Raw genomic sequence first — 19,432 nt, 5'->3', positions numbered from 1 at the left:
TGGTTCAAGTATAGGTATCACATGTTCTGGGATTCCCGTTCTTCTCAAGATTAGCTACAATTTGTTGTGATCCACACAGTGAAATGCCTTTGGATAGTCAATGAAACACAGAAAGACATTCCTCTTCTACTCTCTGCTTTCTACCAACATACATCTAACGTTGGCTATGATGTCCCTAGTGCCAAAGCCTCTTCTAAAACCAGCCTTAACATCTGGCACTTCTCTGGTGATGTACTGTTCTAGTCATTTCTGGATAATCTTCAGCAGGATCTTGCTTTTGTGTGATTATTAGTGATATCATTTGATAATTTCCACCCTCTGTTGGGTTACCTTTTTTTGGAGTGGGAATAAATACAGATCTCTTCCAATCAGTTGTATAGGTAGTCAGTTGTCCTACAGATTTCTTGGCATAACATGCTGTACACATCCAGGGCAGCATCTGTTTGCTGAAATATGTCAGTTAGTATTCCATCTTTTCCTGGGATCTTGTTTCTTCAGAGCAGCTTGAACTTCACAATCTACTGAAATCTTCTAACTCCTTATCTTGAAATAAATCTCAGTGACAAATAGCTTAGGTTGGAATAACCTGGCATATATCACCTCAATTGTTACTGTGATTTTTATATATTTGTGATGTGACTACTTCAAAATTGAAGAAATCAAAACTTCACATAAAAGGTTATCAGATAGGCTTCATTTAAACTCTACTGGATTATAAACCCTTGAGGGCTTTTCCACATGGAGATGCAATACCGATGTGTTATTCATCTTTGTATTGTCACCATTTGCATCTACTAGCTACTCTTTAGGAAAAGATGGGCAGTCTCCTCCTGTGCAATTTACAGCCTCTGAAAACCCACTGGAGAGTAAGCTAGGAGTTGATCCCGCCCTTTTGGCATGTAACAACTATATAGTATTGACACAGTACCTGGCACTATGTGCCTTGGGCAAAGGGAAGTATAACAAGTGTTTATGAAATGGGTGTGCACACTTAGACTGTCCTTCATTCTTGCTAATACTGAATTGTTTTATATATCCCTAAAATAACTGTAAGCTCTTACAAGATGTATACAGGACATTTTTATATTATAGATATTTTTGAAAGGCTAATTGTTCAGATGAAAAACCATGAAATCCTGCCATTTAATAGTTTTAATGTATGACATCAAATAAGAAATAATCTCACAGGATGTCAGATGCTTTTGGTTACATACTAGTTCATGAAACCTAGAAATGTGATTTTAAAAAGCAGTCAATGAAAGGTATAAGATGGGTATTATTTAAAATTCTATAGTACACAATTTTCAATAAAAAGAAATCTGGCATTATAAAAATACATAGTCTTGAGATTTGTACTATTATTTTACATAAGATTTTTTGCCTAAACTTATAAAATAGTTTAAAATTTTATTCTTATATGAAAGTTCTTTCCTGTATAAATTTTTTACAACTTTTTTTGTCATTTTGGTTTATCTGTATAAATTAGGCAGTCTGTCCTCTTAAAATTCATAGCTCCATTTAAAAACATAAGATTCTCTTTCTTAAATATAAGTCCACTTGAGGTAGTAAAAATTTTAAAAAAAGAAGTCAATGCTTTCAGAATATTTGGGAATAATTATTAAAATGAGTCAACATATTTTATCACTTGTGTAACTCTCAATAAAGCAGTCTTAGTTTTCAAGGTTTTAATTCATTATACATTCCTATCAATTTCTTAAAGTCATGGCTGGATGTCTCTATCTTCTAAAAGTGTAGGCTTTGATAACCATGAATTTATTGATTCTAGCCAGAGATATAGACTAATTTTTTAAAATATTATAGGAACTTTTAAATTACATTCAGTGGCACATATAGAAACAAATGACATTTACAAGAATTACATCTCTTCCCTGAAGTTTTCAAATTTTGGTTTCCATGGAATGAATGTTGAGGTGAGACTCAGAGTAAGGATACATGTAAAATCATAAGCTTTCTGAGCACCTAAAATGGATTGAGGGCCCACTTTTAATGTCTGTAGTTTTATATTGATCATCAAAAGGGAGGGAGACCATCGATGAAATGGATTGTCATAGTAGCTACAACAATGAGTTCAAGCTTGTCATAGATGATGAGGATGGTGTAAGACAGATCAAGGTTCAGACCTAGTGTTCAGAATGTCACTCTGAGCTGTCAACTTGACAACACCTAACAGCAACAAAGCAGCTGTTTCATTCTGCTGAAGTAACCAGACTTTTTGTTGTTGATAGGTGCTGTGGAGTATGACTCATAGAAACCCTATGAACACCAAATCTGAACCTTGTCCTGTCCTGTGTTATTTCTCATCATCTCTGATACACATTGCTGCAGTCACTGTGTCAATCCATCTCCTTAAAGGTCTTCCTCTCTTTTGCTAATTCTCCACATTTCCCAGCATGATATCCCTTCCCAAGGAACATTCTCTCCTAGCAACATGCCCCAAATACATAAGACAAGATTTCACCATCCTTGCCTCCAAGGGGCACTTTGGCTGCACTTTTTCCAAGACATATCTGTTTGGGTTTTTTGTAATCCATGGGATATTCAATGCTCTTCTCCAATACCACAACTCAAAGACATCAATTCTTCTCCTGTCATACTTATTCATTGACCACCTCTCAGATATATAGCAAGTAGTTGAAAGACCATGGCCTGGATCAGGTGCACTTTAGCCTTCAAACTGACATCATTACTTCTCAGTGATTTGGAGAGATCCCTGACTTGCCCAGTGCACTACATCTCCTGATCTTCTGACTGTTGGTACCAAGGGATTTTGGATCCAAGGAAGATGAAATCATTGACAATTTGAGTCATTTCTCCATCTATCACGATGTTGCCTATTAGTACAGTGGGGAGGATTGTTGTCTTCTGGATGTTCAGGTGCAATCCATATGGAAGGCTGTAGTCATTGATCCTCTGCAGTGTTTCAAGTCCTCCTCACTTTCAACAAGCAAGGTTGTGTCATCTGCATAGCACAGGTTGCTGATGAGTCTTCCTCCAATACTGATGTAACATTCTTCTTCATAGAGTCCAGCTTCACAAATTATTTGCTCAGTGTACAGATTGAGATACCCTGATGTACACCTTTCCTGATTTTACATGTGCCTTTGCTCTGCTCAGAGAATAACATCTTGGTCTAAGTGTAAGCTTCACATGAATACAAAAAATTGTTCTAGGATTCCCATTCTTCTCAGTGTTAGCCGTATTTTATTATGATCCTCACAGTCAAATGCTTTTACACAGTTAATAAAAACCAAATAGGCATTCTTCTAATATTCTCCGCTTTTAGCCAGGATCCATCTGACATCAGCAATGATATCGCCAGTGCCCCAGCCTCTTTTAAACTGAGATTGAACTTTTGAAAGTTCTATATCAATGTAATGTTCTGGTTATTTTTTTAATGCTCTTCAGCAAGATTTTGCTGAATGTAGTATTAACAATATTGTTGGATAATCTCCACATCCTTTTGGGTCACCTTTCTTGGGGATGGGAACAAGTATGCATCTTCAGTTGGTTGGCCAGGCAACTGTCCTTCAAATTTCTTGGCATAAACTGGTGAATATGTCCACAGAGCCAAAAATAAGGGCCATTAAATAAAATATATGAAGGATACCCATCCACATAAATGACATACACATGTTATACAGACTTACATATAGGACAAATCTTTTCTTTTCTTTTCTTTCAATAGTAACATCTATTTTTATAATATAACCTTTGTGTAAAATTAAAGAAAATTAAAATGAAAGGCCCAGACTATCCACGCATTCAAAGCAAAAAGAAATACAAATAGCTAAGCATTGACATTTATACATAAGAATTGGAATTTGAGAAAAACTATTGATCTTATGCCAGAGATAGATCACCAGCACGAACCAATTTAAAGGCATTTTTCATATTTATTTTTAGTGAAAAGTAAATCAGACATAGCTGAATTGTTTTATATTGTTATCTGGCTCTGAAGTACCAGTTGACTGTACATAACACAATAAATAGGAAGGGAATTTTCTGGCTTTAAGCAACCACCAAATTAGAGTTCGTTTACCTTGTTTATATTTCACATTCTTTTAAGTTGTCACAGAGCTTTTCATACAAATAGGGCTTCCCTGACTAGAATTCAGTTCCCTGGTTTTGATCAATTAAAGGCATAGCATTTCCCTAATCCCTATCTGTAGATCAAATGTTCGCTCTCTGAGCATCTGTTTCAAATGTTAATAAAGTTTCCATTTCCAAAAGGTTCAAAATGACAGAACAAAATTTTCTCTGTTAAGATCACGACAACTACTTCTGTTTCTGTCTGCAGGTAGTAGAGGACATGCTAGAGGACGAGGAAGAAGAAGATGACAAAGATGACAAGGTAATTATCTTTCCCGGCACTTGGGTACCTGGGGATGGGAGAATGTAGACATGACACTGTTTTCACAGACAGCTAAAAAAGGAGTTGAAGTGTTTGAGTCCAGAAAATTGAACAGTGCTGTTTATCATCCTAACAATGCCACTGCATGTTACAAAGATGGAGAGAAGGCTATAAATCCTCTTTGTTTTTGTCCAGAGCTGGGTCAAATATTTTTTTGCCATGGAAAAAAAAACAACCCAGCTTGTCTGGCTGGAACTTGATAGCTCTCATGAAGATAACCGCAGTGACAACTGTTTTTGAAGGGCAAAAATGTGTTCTATCTTGAGTATTACAAATTGGGCCACACTTTGGGGGGAGAGAGGCAAGTAGGGGGGGAAAAATAGCAGCAGCCCGCATGAGCTTGAACACGGATATTGTCATTTGTAATTTCAAAAATTTCTCAGCAAAAGGACACATATGTGTGGAACACTCCTGAGGATGTTTAAGTGATCCCAGTGCTCAGTCATTGCCTGCCGCTGGAATGGCTCTCTGGCTGGAAAGTCCATTCAGAGAGGCTCATATTTCGATTGCTGGTTGGCTTGGGGATGGTGACCACAGTAAATAACAGCTAGTTTCGGAGACTGCTTGGATTGGTTGTCCCCTGGGGAGAGGGGACACCGGAGGAAGGAAATTAGAATGACCTTGCACTGCTGCAGCAATGGCTGGGTTTGGAGGGACAGCTTTCTATAGCAGAAGGGGAGTGAGGCTGCCTTATCATCTCTCTGGGCATTTCTACAATAAAAATATTAAAAGTCCCAGAGTGGGATTGGGAAGAGAGAGAGAGAGAATAGTATTAATTATTTCCACATTGTTCAGCATATAAAACCAGATTTTGACCTTCAGCAGAATCTATCTGACTTCTGTTGTAGTGAAGCAATGAAATTTTTTGAAGGAAGGAGAAAAACAGTGTCTCTTAATTTATGCCCTTGACCTTTGATTCCAGTAGAGATGTACAGTTATATCCCAGGGTAAGAATTTGTGTGCAGAAAGGAAGCTTTAGAAAGGGGGGGGGGGCAGCTATGTTTCAAAGTGATTAGTTAACTTCCTTTTTTTCCCAATCCCTGACTGATGTTCAGTGCTTAAAGGAAAATCACACACATACATGCATTCCTCCCTTCTAATTCTATTTCAAACCTTTTCAAATTGAGAAGGCTTTTTTTGTGAATTTTTTCTTCTGTGTATCATTTAGTCATTAACGACATCATCAAATATACACTAACAAAAATCTCCTTCCTGCAAAAACACATATGTGCTTATTTTTAATGTTAAATAATGTGAACGTAGACTTCTGGCAGTAAAGGCTATGATTTATTGTTAAGGTCAGTTGTAGAGCTGTAGAGAGCTGGTATTTTAACTCAACATGCCAGCTCTGAATCATCATTTCTCTGCTGATAAACACTGAGCTGCCATCCATTTATGGCCATTTTCCTTTGCTTGTTGCTGCTTTATTATTAAAGCCACCATAAAGATCCGTCCCAGCAGCAGGCGTTTCCCCAGAAATGTGAATAAATGGAAACCCTTAGTGAAGTCTAGTACTTCAGTGTCCCTGCTGGAAGCCAACCTATATTTTTTTTACCAGTTTGTTGATATTCTCTACCACTAATCTCCCCTTTTTATGGTCATTTTTTAAATAGAGGGGCTCTTAGGAGTGGATAACAAATAGACACGCCTTGTTAACCACCTCACCACAACATAGATGTCAAGTGGGACACGCCAGGGTGGAAACAACACCAACTCTCTGGAGTGGTGTCTTTTGTCATCTAGGGTTCAGTTGTCTGAAATGGACACCCTGGTTGTAACACATTTTCAGATCTAGTTACCAAAGTTGATTGAAACTGAGCACTTAAATTACTGTGTGAATTCAGCTCTATTCTTCTGTACCAGGTACACAATGAATTTTCCATATGAAATGATTGTGGGCTGATTTTCATAAATCCCCGGACCTTTATTTGAGTGATAGACATATATAAGGAGAACATTTTGCGTTCTAATGCAATTGATGGTCTAAATATCAAACGGGAACCAAAAAATTGACAAATGTAATCATTTACAATAGACTTTTAAGTGCTTACATAAAAGGGGAGAGACTCTTAGGGAGGATGTCCTGAAATATAAAGATTTTATTACAAGAAATGGAAGTATGAAAGGATCTGTCAAGCATTCGTTTACCAGTGCCCATCTCTTGACTGGCTCGCACAGCAATAAAACGTTCTAAGCCTTGACTATCAGGGTGTATGAACGGGAGAAGGGTAATTTCCTACTTTAAAAAATTCATTGGCTCCTCTATATAAAGTTTGTGTATAGAGTCATGCGTAATGGAATTTCATGAGAAAACAAATGTGGTTTTTTGCCAAAAGAGCAGGTACTGACCTCTTGCTCTCATTATTTCTCTGTTTTCTCATATGGTCTAATAGTGGGGTCAGGTCAGTGGGTCCTCTTATAGGATAAAAGTAAAAAAGATTAATAAATGTGCCAAAGCCTCACTTTAATTGAACCTGAAGCATATGTTGCAAGTATGTAAAATATGTCCCAGATGTTTCACCAGGGTTAGTGTCTTGACTTTCCCCTGATTACCACAAGGCAGAGCTATTAGTCCTCTAACCTTTGGACTTGGGGGTAAATGGGGTATTACGTGGCATCCAACGAGAGCACCTGTTTTCCATTCAACAAAGACCCCTAGCAGGCTTTGCCTAAGCTCATCCATATGTTTTCACTTAGCAGATTGTTGGGCGATTATGAAAAGTGTCTTTCTTTCGAGCCAGCATTGATATTATTCACTCACAATGAGAGGGCGAGTCATTGGCTACTTGACAAGGTCCGTGGTGGGCATAAACTAAAGTCATTTATTTCATTTGCACTTTGGAGTGTTGTCCCTTGGCATAATTATTTAAGCAGCAAAGTCAACAGCATAAGATAGTAGAACAGATAAAGATTATAATTAGCTAAAATAATCATTTTACGATAGCTGTTCATTAGTAGACTTTAATGCCTAGAAAGATTTTGTTTAAAGATGGGAAACCAAAGTCACTGATGGATTTTTACCTGAGATCTTAAATCTTGAATTTTTTCAGATCCTGGTCTTTGTGTGTTTGTTTTGTTTTGTTTTTCCTTGAATTCTCCCATTTTCTTAAAGCTGCTAATCATTATTCTAATCTTCATCCTAGTATCCATTGTCCACATTTGCATAAGTCTAAAATTAGGTGGCTTGTCTCTTAATCTAATTCCGTAGGCAAGGCTTAGAATATGGCTTTTAAATGACAATTCTTAGTTAATGAATCACTGACTTTTTTAATATTTTCACTTATCTGCATTTTGTAGCGGACCTGTGTTGAACTGTGCTGGAAAGGATACTTTTCCTGAATTAAATGCTAGAAAGATATCATCCTGCATTCTCAATTCCTTTTGCTGGAGAGCGTTCTCTCAATCATCAACCACAAAGCCACAGTTTGATCTGATTTTTGACCTGACACCAGATCCGGCCTATGTGGTTAATAACAAATAGGGCTTAGCTAAATTACCTTGGTGGAGTTATCAATAAGCCACATAATAGTATTTTCACCATGTTATATATAATAAAACAGTGGTCAATCTGCATAATCTAGACATCTAATTAATGAAGATCAACTTTCATTTTGGAGCTTAAAAAGTTTAGGCAGACTTCCCATGGTGTTTCCTACCCTTGAAATAAGATCCAGCTGTAGTACCAGGAAGCAGAAGATAGAATGTTGGCTTTCCTCTGAAAAAGCATGGATGCAAATACACGGTATTTTAGTATTGTTCATTGATAAAAGATATTCAAATGTTCAAGCAATTATGCCTACACTGCTTCTCCTTTTTCTTTAACCGTTATGCCAAGGTCACTGTATATCAGGATAGCTAAATGCCATTGAATGAAATTAAACTTCATTGAATGAAGTGACTGCAAAATGTACAGATTGTTCCCTTTAATGCTTAAAGGCTGTTTCCTGGTTTCTCAAGCCCTAACTACCAGTATAATGTGCCCAAGATGTCTATGTCTATGCATCTCAAGTCAAACGTGAGGTGGAGGGGCGAGATAACTCTGAGAGGTGATGTGAGAAAAGAGCTCAATGTAACAAAATGGCTTTTTACCATTATATTCAAGGAAATAACTGCATGGTGAAAAAAATGGATCCAGGCTTTCAAGAGAGGCAAAGAGAGAGAGTAAAAGGAAAAGTATATGTTTTCATAAGTCTTGAATCACTATTGTACTCATTGATTTGTTTCCTATTATATATATGGCAAATTATCAGTAATTTAAAACCTCAAAATAACACCCATTCATTAACTCTTAGTTCATGCAATAAGCTATAGGTCTGGTGGTACTCAACTGGTTTCTTTGCTCAGGATTTCACACTCAGGCATCAGTCAGGCTGATTTCTTACCTGGAGACTCTGAGGAAAGTATCTACTTTCAAGGTCATTTGTTGAACATTTCGATTCTTTGGGGATATAGAACTAAAGTCTTTGTTCTCCTTTTCTATCTCTTTGTTCCTTGCAACCACTAAAAGGTCTTTGGCATAGCCTCCAAATCTTTAAGTAAAAGGTAACTCTTCCCTTTTAGTGAATCCTTCCTATTGTTTGAACCTCGAACAACATTGAGCATTAGGCAATAAAGAACCACTTTATTTACAGTGCTAACCAGTAAGGATGTCATGTTGAGAAGTAAGATACAACTAACCTGACTTTGTATTTTCAAATCCCTCATATAGCAGGCCTGGAAAACCCTATGTACAACAAAACACACGTAGAATGACAGAAAGGGCAACTGAGTATGGAAATACAAAGGAAGAGGAACAGTTGTAAGCAGACACTAGTGATTGGACTGGGGCAATCGGGATGAGCGTGTCAGAGATTGGCACAGGACAGAGTAGAGTTTAGGCCTGTTGAACAAAGGGTCACTGTGAGTCGGAAATGACTCGACTGCACATAGCAACAACAACAGTCTCTGAAGAAGATCGTGCTTAGAAAAGTAAAGTTTTGTGAAAAATGAGAAAGACCCTCAACAAGGTGGACTGACATAGTGACTGTAATAGTGAATTCAAGCATAGCAGTGATTATTATTTTTTTAATATAGCACAGGAGCAGGAAGTATTTCGTTCTATTGTACATAGAGTTAATAATAATTACAGCTGATTTGATGACATAGTGACTATAATAACAGGCTCAAGCATATCAAAGATTGGGAGGATGGAGCAGGATGGGAAAACGCTCGGATCTGTTGTTTATAGGATCCACTATGAGTAGTAATTGACTCAACTGCCCCTAAAACAAGAAGTTGTGGTATTTCTCTTGTAGCAGTACTGGACAACTAAGGCAGTGCCCGCACACTGAGTGTAGCCCAGTGAGACCAATTTCAGATTTCTGAACTACAGCACTGTAAGATAATAAATTTCTCTTGTTTTCAGCCTCACTAATTTTACAGCAGAGCTTCAGAATGGTTCAGTCCCATTCAACCCCTGCTGAGAATCTGCCTTTCCACCCTGAATATACTGAATCAGAATCTATGATTTAACAAGGTCCCTAGGTAATTCACATGTTTTCATGAGAATCACCTAGGATTCTATAATAATTAGCTGGTGTATCACCTAGCTGGTGTGATCTAGTTAAAATATAGATTCTGAGTCAGTGGAAATGCAAATTCTTAGCAGAACATCAAACTGAAAGGAACCATTTCAGAGCCTCAGTTTATGGTAACCTGTTATCACAGCAATAGAAAATTAGCAAAGGTATCTTCCAGCACTGCATTTTAAAGACCTAGATCTGAGCTCCTTAACTCCTTATTCATTTAGTCTTATTCTTCTCTATAATTATGGCTATAAATTATTTATTTAATGTGAAACTAAATACAATAGCTTACAAAACAACATCTCATACAAAGTGCCATAATTTTATTTCTGAAGGAAATATGAAAAATGAGAGAGGGTTACATTAAGAAAACAAAAATCCTCACTAAGGGCCAATAGGCAACATCATAATAAATGGAGACAAGATTGAAATGGTCAATGATTTCTTCTTACTTGGGTCCATACTCAGAACCCTAGTGCCAGCAGTCAGGAGACCAGGAAACATAGATTTAGGAAAGTGCTGTCAGGGATCTCTCCAAAGTCCTGAGGAGCAATGATATCAGTTTAAGGACTAAGGTATGCCTGGTTCAAGCAATAATCTTTCTAATCACCTGCTATGCATATGAGAGCTGGACAATGAATACAAATGACAGAAGAAGAATTGATACCTCAGAGTTATAGTTTTGGAGAAGAAGAGTACTGAATAGCCCATAGACTACAGAAAGAACAAACGTGTATGTCTTGCAGAAAGTGGAGCCCCAGTGCTCCTTAAAGACAAGATGGTGAAGCTTCATCTGTGGCTTTGATACAAGAAGGTAAGCATAGTGAGATTTCCAAGAATTCTCTAAACTCCTTTAAATTGAATTTATACTGTATCAATCAGATAATCTTTTGCAGTGTATGTCCTTTTAAAACTAATTAACTACCAAAAAAGTCTGTGTCATTGATGCTCTGCAATTTAAAAATAGATCCATGCTAAAGTCATGGGGAGCAGAATTAATTTTCAGAAGGATTGTCATGTAAACAAATGAGTGAGCTCTGCCACTCTTTTTTAACCCCAGTCTGCTGAAGCATTTCTCTGGCCCTGGAATGTTTAGGTAAACATCTTTCTCAGAAATTTCCATATAGATATTTAATTTGGTTATAAGAGTTTAAAGCAGAAAGGTTTACCTAGATAGTTTGGCAAAAATATAGACCAAATAACACAAACTATAAATGAACACTCTTCTGTTGAATTGTGATAGTTGGATCCTTGTTCTGAGGGGTGGGGAGGAAAGCAGAACTTTCATTTGAAAGTTCAATGAACTAAGTCCTCTGGAAAGCTAGTTAACTTCAAAATTGCAGCAATGAACTTCCTATTCTACTCTCCATTTCTTGACAAAACCTCTTGAAATAGCAGTGTGTCAGCCCTGGCTCTTGTGAGGTTGACAACGTTCGTAGAAATAGACACAGTTTTTTCAGGATCGCTGGCAGAGTCGTTGACACCGGCTGACACCACTGCATGTTGAAATGAGGAGCATGTTTTTTCACCAAAGCAGCAGAACCAGATGTGTTGCCAAGCGTCACAGATGCTCCATCTGAGCCCAGAGTGTCAAGATTTTTATTCCGCCTGAAAATTTGTTTGGCAAAGAAATTCTTCACCGTTTTAAAGATATTGACTCTGCAGATTCTTAAAGGAGTTTCACAAACTAGGACTCCTTCCTTGATTCTAAGAACTTTCCAGTAGGTTTTGGCAATGAAAATAGAGGTATCAATTTTCGTTAAGTCACATACAAAAGGAATATATTAAAAATATATCAGAAAGTCTTTAGTTGTTGAGATCATTTCATGTGGCACAGCTTCAAAACAATGTGTGGCTTCTAAATATTTTCAGTGGCATATAGGTTATTTTTTTTGATGAGATAAAGAACTCATAAAACATATCTTGATGTATGTATGCCCTTTTCTAGATAGAGAAGAACAAATCAAAACCAAAAAAAAAGTCCAAGTCTTTAAAAATCATCATAGTTCTATATGATGAATATCCACAGTGTTACATAGCTTTTTAGACTAGACAGGCATGACATACTCAATTTTATAGGTGTGATACTTTTACTAGCCAGACTCTTACAATGTTTGTGTTCCATCACTCTCTATAATTAATAAAAAACTAATAGATACATAGAATTCATAGTAATTGTTTTTTTACATTTTCCAACTTTAGCTAGACTCAACCATGGTGACATGATATATTTTCTTAGATTCCTGTCAAATAGGAAATTATTCTAGAGTCTTTGACTTGGTAGTGAGGAGAAACACAGTAGTGATGAAGTCACCTGTCTATTTACTTTCAGTAGCATCTTGATAGATTGTATTGTTGTTATATACCATCGACTCCCCTTTGACTCATTGTGACCCTGTGCACAGTAACTCCGAACTCTGCCCTATTCTGAGCCAGCTTCACTTTCTCTGATACACCTACCCCCATTACCCTAGTTACTGGGTCAGTCCATCTCATCTGGGGTCTTCCTCTCCTATGCTCTCCTTCCATCCTTCCAAGCATGAGGTCCTTCTCCAAGGACTAGTGCCTCCTTGGCCACATTCACAAAATATGTGAGATGACGCTTCAAAATCCTTGCCTCTTAGGAGCAATTTGTTTCACTCTTTCCAGAATAGACCTGTTTGTTCTCTTGGCAGTCCACGGTATAGTCAATATCCTTCTCCAGCACCACAACTCAAAGGCATCAATCTTTCTTCTGTCATCCTTAGTCACTGTCCAGTTCCCTGAAGTATGGCAATAATTGCGAAGATCATGGCCTGTATATATGTCCTTGTACTGTTGTTAGAGGAAACTCTGGTAGCCTAGAGGATAAAGAGCTTCATTGCCAACCAAAAAGTATGTGGTTTAAACCAACCAGCTGCTCCTCAGAAGAAGGAGGGTTAATCTCCTTCTGTGTGACTCACAGCCTCTAAAAATTCACTGGAGGATCAGCTAAGACTTGGTTCCATAACAATAACACATATTTGATGACACTACAATAATATTGTTCTAGAACCTGGCCATATGACTCACTTTGATTGACACATGACACTTCCCAGTAGACATTTGAAGAAACATCCTCTGCCATCTCTCTTTTTCTTCAGCAACAAAACTAGATCAATCCTCGTAAGCTCTTCAGCTTAGATCTTGGAATAAACACAAAATAGAGTTAAGCTGTGACAAATATGTAGTGTGAGCAAGAAATTAAACATGTCTTAATAATCCATATGATTTTTTACATCTTTGTTATTTACAACTAACCTGGCCTGGGCTGTGGTATAAGCAGATGACACAACCTTGCCTGCTAAAAGTGAGGAAGACTTGAAGCACTTATTGCAGAAGACGAGGAATGCAGGCTTCAGTATGGATTGCTATGTTAAGAAAACAAAGATTCTTACCACTGGACTGGCAGGCAGCATAATGATGATGGAGAGGATATTGAAACTGTCAACAGCTTCATCTTACTTGGATCCACAATAAGAACCCTTGGTACCAGAAGTCAGAAAATAAGGAGACACATTGCACTGGGGAAATCTGCAGTTAAGAACCTTTCCAAATTATTGAGGAGTAATGATGTCAGTTTGAGGACTCAAGTGCATCTGATTTAGGCCATAGTCTTTCTGATTACTAGCTATGAATCTGAGATCTGGACAATGAATAAGGATAACAGAAAAGGAATTGATGTCTTTGAGCTGTGGTGTTGGAGCAGAGCACTGAACATCCCATGGATGTACAAGAGAATAATCAGATATGTCTTGGAGAGGGTGGAACCAGAGTGCTCTTTGGAGGCAAGAATAATGAGGCATCACCTTACATACTTTGGGCATGTTGCTAGGAGGTACTATTCCTAGGAAAAGGACACGATGCTGGAAAGGGTGGAGGGTAGGGCGGCAAAAGAGAAGAAGATCCTCAACCAGGTGGATTGACACAGTAACTTCCACAATGGACTCTTGTATTTCAGGAAGTTTGGGGATGGCAAAGGATAGAACAGGGTTTAGATCTTTTGTTCATAGAGTTGCTATGAGTCATGCTCAACTCGATGGCACCTATCAACAACAACTATCTCGCCTGATACATATAGCATACATGCCTTTCCACTGTGACTGAATCAATATTATAGTACTATAATTTGGTACAAATAATCACAGATAGGAACTTTGCAAAAGGAAGTTTATTCCTGCCTGTGTTTACAGACTTGAAGTCCAATCTCAGATACAAACAATTTCCTATTGTGTCTCTTTCACTGGAAACAAACAAACCATGGAGTAAAAAAATAAAACATATTATGGTCCTTTCCGGAGTTATTATATCAGTAATAATTATAACACAAAAAAAGTTATAATAAAATTATGGAAAGAGTTTGTGGGAAAACAGGAGAATGACCAACTCCACAAAACTGTCAGTTAATGTTGCTTGGAGGAAATGACATTTAGTTTGGGTCTTGAAGGCTGGATGAGAATGTACCAGGAAGCATGATATATAAAATCAAAGGGTGTTGATATCTTAAGAACATAAAAGGCAGCAGGGAAGTGGAAGGAAATTACACTGGAAAGGTCAACTTATGATTGTGAAGGCTTTGGCTGTCATCTAAGAAGTTTGAATTATACACTTTGTGCACTGAGGAATCAACAGCAGTTTTAGAGAACTGCTATGATGATATTTATACTTTAAGAGGATAATTTAGCATGGAATAAGACAAAAATGAGACTTCAAGAAGGAAAGGAAGCTAGGAAATACTGTAGTAGGACCAGTAAAATTCCTAAGAGCAGGACCAATAAACAACATCATGATAGAGAAAAGATTGAAGTTTTTGAGGATTTTCTCTTACTTGGATACACAATCAATACCCACAGAAGCAGCAGCCATAGAATCAAATTACAGTTATTGATCCCTTTGGCAAATCTGCTGGAATAGACCTCTTTAAAGGACTATTTGAGCAAGGATGTCACTTTAAGGACTAAGGTGGACCTAACCTAAGCCATGGTATTTTTCAGTTCCTCCTAAATTGGACAATACATAAGGAAAATAGAGTAAGAATTGATGCTTTTAAATTGTTGTGTTGGGAAAGAATATTATAAATGGAATTCCAAAAGATAAATTTGTCTTGCAAGGATAGCCAAAATGTTCCTTAGAAGCAGGATAGTCAGATTTCATCTAACATACTTTAGCCATGTTATCAGGACACATCAGTTCATGGAGAAGGGTGTCATACTTGGTAGAGTAGTTGTTGTTAGTGCCACAAAGTCTACGACTACTCATAACAACCGTATCAATCATAACTCTGAACCCTGTCCTATTCTGAGCCAGCTTTACTGTCTCTGACACATCTGACCCCATTGCCAATAGTCAGTGTGTTAATCCATTTCATCCAGGATCTTCCTCTCCTATGCTGACCCTCTACCTTTACAAGCATAATGTCTTTCTCCAAAGACTGGCTCCTTCTGACAACACGCCCAGAGTATCTAAGACAGAATTATAAAATTCTTGCCTCCAAGGAACAAACTGGTCTCACTTTCTCTATAACAGACCTATTGGGAAGTTCATGGTATGTTTAATACTCTTCTGCAGCACCACACTTAAAGAAATCAAATCTTCTTCTGTCATCATTGTTTATTGTCCAGCTCTCAAATACATAGCAAGCAACTGAGAAGATGATGGCCTGCATCAGGCTCTGGAGAAGTCCTTAACAGCAGATTTTCCCAGTGTACCTCAACTTTTGATTTCCTGTCCAAAAGTGTTGATTGTGGATTCGAGCAAGATTACGTCATTCACACACGCAATCTTTTTCCACGTATCGTGATACTGCCTATGAGCCTGGTGGTAAGGAGTTTGTTTTCTTGATGTTGAGATGCAATCCATATAGAGGGTGAGAAAAAAAGAGGGGAGCCCCTCAATGAGCTGCATTTGCACAGTGGCTGCAACACTGGGAATCACAGCGGTGATTGTGAGGATGGCACAGGGGTCTCTGTGTTTCGCTCTCTTGTGCATAGGGTTGCTATGAGTGAGAGCTGACTTGCTGGCATCTACCAACAAAAACAATGACTTAAAGTAATAATGGTGATTAAAATAAAATTTAAAATATATTTTAACACTATAAGTCATATCATTGAAAAGTATACATGGAAGACAGTACAGAAAAATTTTGTGGGTGATTATGAGAAGTCCACTAGAGAAGCTTATATCGGTGTAGCACTTTGCATGATTCAAAGTGTTTCATTTCACTTATTGATTTATTTAATATCCAAAATACCTCAGAATATTAACATTTCATTTGATGTTAGCAAAAGGCCGAGAAGCAATCTGTTATTGACATTTAAAGTATGATTCCCACACTTTACTATGAAGAATATGAACCTGATTTGTAGGCAAGTGACTAGGACTAGAAACCAGATATTGTAACTAATACAGGGAAGTATTTATACTTATAGATAAGAGGCTTTGTCTAATAGAAAAAAGACTAGCATCAGAAGACAGATAATTTATCTAGTGCTGGATAAAGTGGGGTCAGAAAACATTCTCTAACTAATTTTCCTTCTCATACTTATTGACGCAAAGCTTCTTGCCTTATCCATAGATTCCAGCTAATCCAAATGGAATGCTATTTTACATGGCAGTAACCCATTCTATAGCTATGGGATATAGCCATGCATGGGCTATTACTATAATAATATATAATATTGTTGTTGCAGCTATATCTATTCTGTAGCTATGCCACATTCTAGGGAATTCTTGTGGTCCAGTGGTTAAGCAGCAGTCCTGCAATCCCAAATGCATGCAGTTCGAATTCACCAGCTGCTCCATAGGAAAAAGATAAGCAATCTCTTCTTGTGTAATTTACTGCCTCTGAAAACCAATGGAGGGTTAGCTCCAACTAGACTGCACACAACAACAACCATAGCCCATTCTGCTTAACATAGACTGAGACAATATCCCTTAAGGATTCCTGTCCCTCTTTGCCCAAAATTCCCGAGTTTTGGCAATGATTTGGAAAAATAGAGTAAAAATCTACATATATAATGCTTCTTACCCTGTTCAAGTGCATCTCAATTTTTGTTGTTAAGTGCAGCCAAGTCAACTGTGACTCATATAGAAACCCTATTTTAAAAACTGGATCTCAATCTTGTACTATCCTACGCTAGCCTTACAATTTCTATATTCTCCAGCCCAATGATGAAGTCACTAGGTTGATTGGTCTTGTTTAGGGTCTTCTCTTTTGCTGATCCTCCACACTTCCAAGAATGATGTCCTTTTTCAAAGACTTGTCCCTCTTTATAACATACTCAAAGTCTGTGAGATGAAGTTTTACCCTCCTTGCCTGTAAGGAGAACCCTGGTTACACTTTCTCCAAAACATATTTGCTTATACTTTTTGTCCATTCACCAGGTATTCAGTACTTTTCGCCAACACTACAACCCAAAGACATCAATTCTTTTTCTGACATCCTTATTCATTGTCTAACTTTGAGAAGCAGAACATCTGAAATGGAATTGAAAAGACCATGGCTTAAATCAGGTGCACCTTTGTCTTTAAACGGATATCTTTGCTCCTTAGCAGCTTGATGAGGTCTTTGACAGATTTTTTTCAATGTAACATATCTTTTGATTTCTTGACTGCAGGTACCAAGGGTGTTAACTGTGGAGCCAATAATTAAGTCATTGACATCTTCAATCTTTTATTCATCTTTCATAATGCTGCCTGTTGGTCCAGTGATGAGGATTTTTGTTTTCTTGATGCTGAGATGTAAGCAATGCTAAAGTCTTTGATTTCCCATAGCAAGCATTTCCAATTCTCCTCACTTTGAGCAAGCAAGATTGTGCCATCTGCATAACCCAGGTTGTGGACAAATCTTCCTCTGCTCCTGATGCCACATTCTTCTTCATAAAGTCCAAATTCTCTAATAATTTCCTAAGCATACAGATTGAATAGGAATGGGGAAAGATACAGCTCTGAAGCACACCATGCAGCATTCCCTTGCTCTGTTAAAAAAAACTGTCTCTTGGTCAAGGTGTAGGTTTTACGTGAACACGATAAAGTGTTCTGGGATTCCCATTCTCAGTGGTAGCTCTAATTTGTAGAGTCAAATGTCTTTGCATAGTCAATAAAACAGAAGTAAACATCTTTCTATTATTCTCTGCTTTCAGCCAAGATTCATCTGACATCAACAATGAAATCCCTCATGCCATGGCCAGTTCTATATCTGGCCTGAAATTTCTGGTAGTTCTTTGTCAATGTGCTATACTAGTAGAGATTTGGTAATCTTTGACAATATTTTACTTAAAATGATATTGCTCAATAATTTCCACATTCTTTTGGGTCAGAATTTGGGGAATGGGATCAAACACAGATCTCTTTCAGTCAGTTTTCCAGATAGTTGTCTTCCAAATGTTTGGGTCCAGATTGTTAAGCACACCCAACGGTGCATCTGTTTCTTGAAATATTTCAGCTGATGTCTTCTCAGAGAGAAGCATAAATCCAAAGTGGAAATAAGTACTTATGCAAAAGGGGAATAATACTTTTAATGCCCAAAAATTCATTCAAATAGGAAAGATATGTGGTGGTTGTTCTTTTATGCCATCATGTCACTTGTGACTCATGGTGGCCCGAGGTACAAAAGCTCTGAACCTGCCATGATTATGCCAAAAAGTCATTAGGAAAATATGATGCTTACCTAGGAATCAGTGACTATTGGAATTGTTTTATAAATGAAAATAACAAAACCTCTGTAATAGCAAATAACTGCCTAAAAGTCACAAATGAAGCCACTGAACTTCAAATCCTAGTCTAATTTCATTGCAAGCTCACATTTTCTGTTCAATAAACCTCTAAAGATTTACAGCAATGACATATATTTTCTCATCAACCACTGGTTTGCTTGGGTTCACTTCAGTAGTTAGAATTTGGAATCTTGTGTGGTTGTGGTCAGAAGGAGGAGCTACATTCTTATCAAGTCTCAGTTCACTGGATGGTCATCAAAGATGGGCTATGAGTACGGTCTCAGCTGAAGATGACCTACTAGATTATCTCATGATATGGAAACTGGAATCTCAGAAAAAGAATCCCAAAAGCAAGCATTGCAAGAGACTCAAGTGGAAGTTGCAAAGTTTTATTCTTACTACTTACTATTGTTGTTGCTGTGTCTCATTGAGTCAAAACTGACCCATTGCTGACCCTCCATCAGGTTTTCAGATGCTGTTGATCACATGAAAGGAGATTTCTCACCCTTCTACAGTGGAACTGTTGGTGGATTTAAGCCACATGCCTTCGGGATTGCAGCGTATCTTCTTACCACTAGGCCACCAGAGCACTCTAGTGTTAAAAGCCTTAAAATGTTACTTCAGAACATTTCATTTGTCAAGCAAGATAGTAAAGTCAAAGAAAAAGCTAAGAAAAAGAATTAGTGGTGGTGGTGGTGGTGGTG

At 37.6% G+C, this 19,432-nt stretch overlaps 1 protein-coding gene across 2 annotated transcripts in view; it reads left to right on the top strand.

Annotated features, from left to right (window-relative positions):
- The window catches only part of MCTP1 (multiple C2 domains, transmembrane 1), a 906,633-nt gene that overhangs the window by 780,547 nt on the left and 106,654 nt on the right, over window positions 1–19,432 (top strand). For both annotated transcript variants that reach the window (XM_006885367.1, XM_006885366.1), the window contains one exon: window positions 4,319–4,372. In XM_006885367.1, the coding sequence (XP_006885429.1) occupies window positions 4,319–4,372 (54 nt within the window). The remainder of the gene's footprint in view (window positions 1–4,318; window positions 4,373–19,432) is intronic.

Source organism: Elephantulus edwardii, unplaced genomic scaffold (genome assembly GCF_000299155.1).
Source record: "Elephantulus edwardii isolate Elephantulus edwardi_28Jun2011 unplaced genomic scaffold, EleEdw1.0 scaffold00043, whole genome shotgun sequence".
Taxonomy (NCBI): Eukaryota; Metazoa; Chordata; class Mammalia; order Macroscelidea; family Macroscelididae; genus Elephantulus; species Elephantulus edwardii.
The sequence above is the reverse complement of the archived record's forward strand: the minus strand, read 5'-3'. Positions and strand labels throughout refer to the sequence as shown.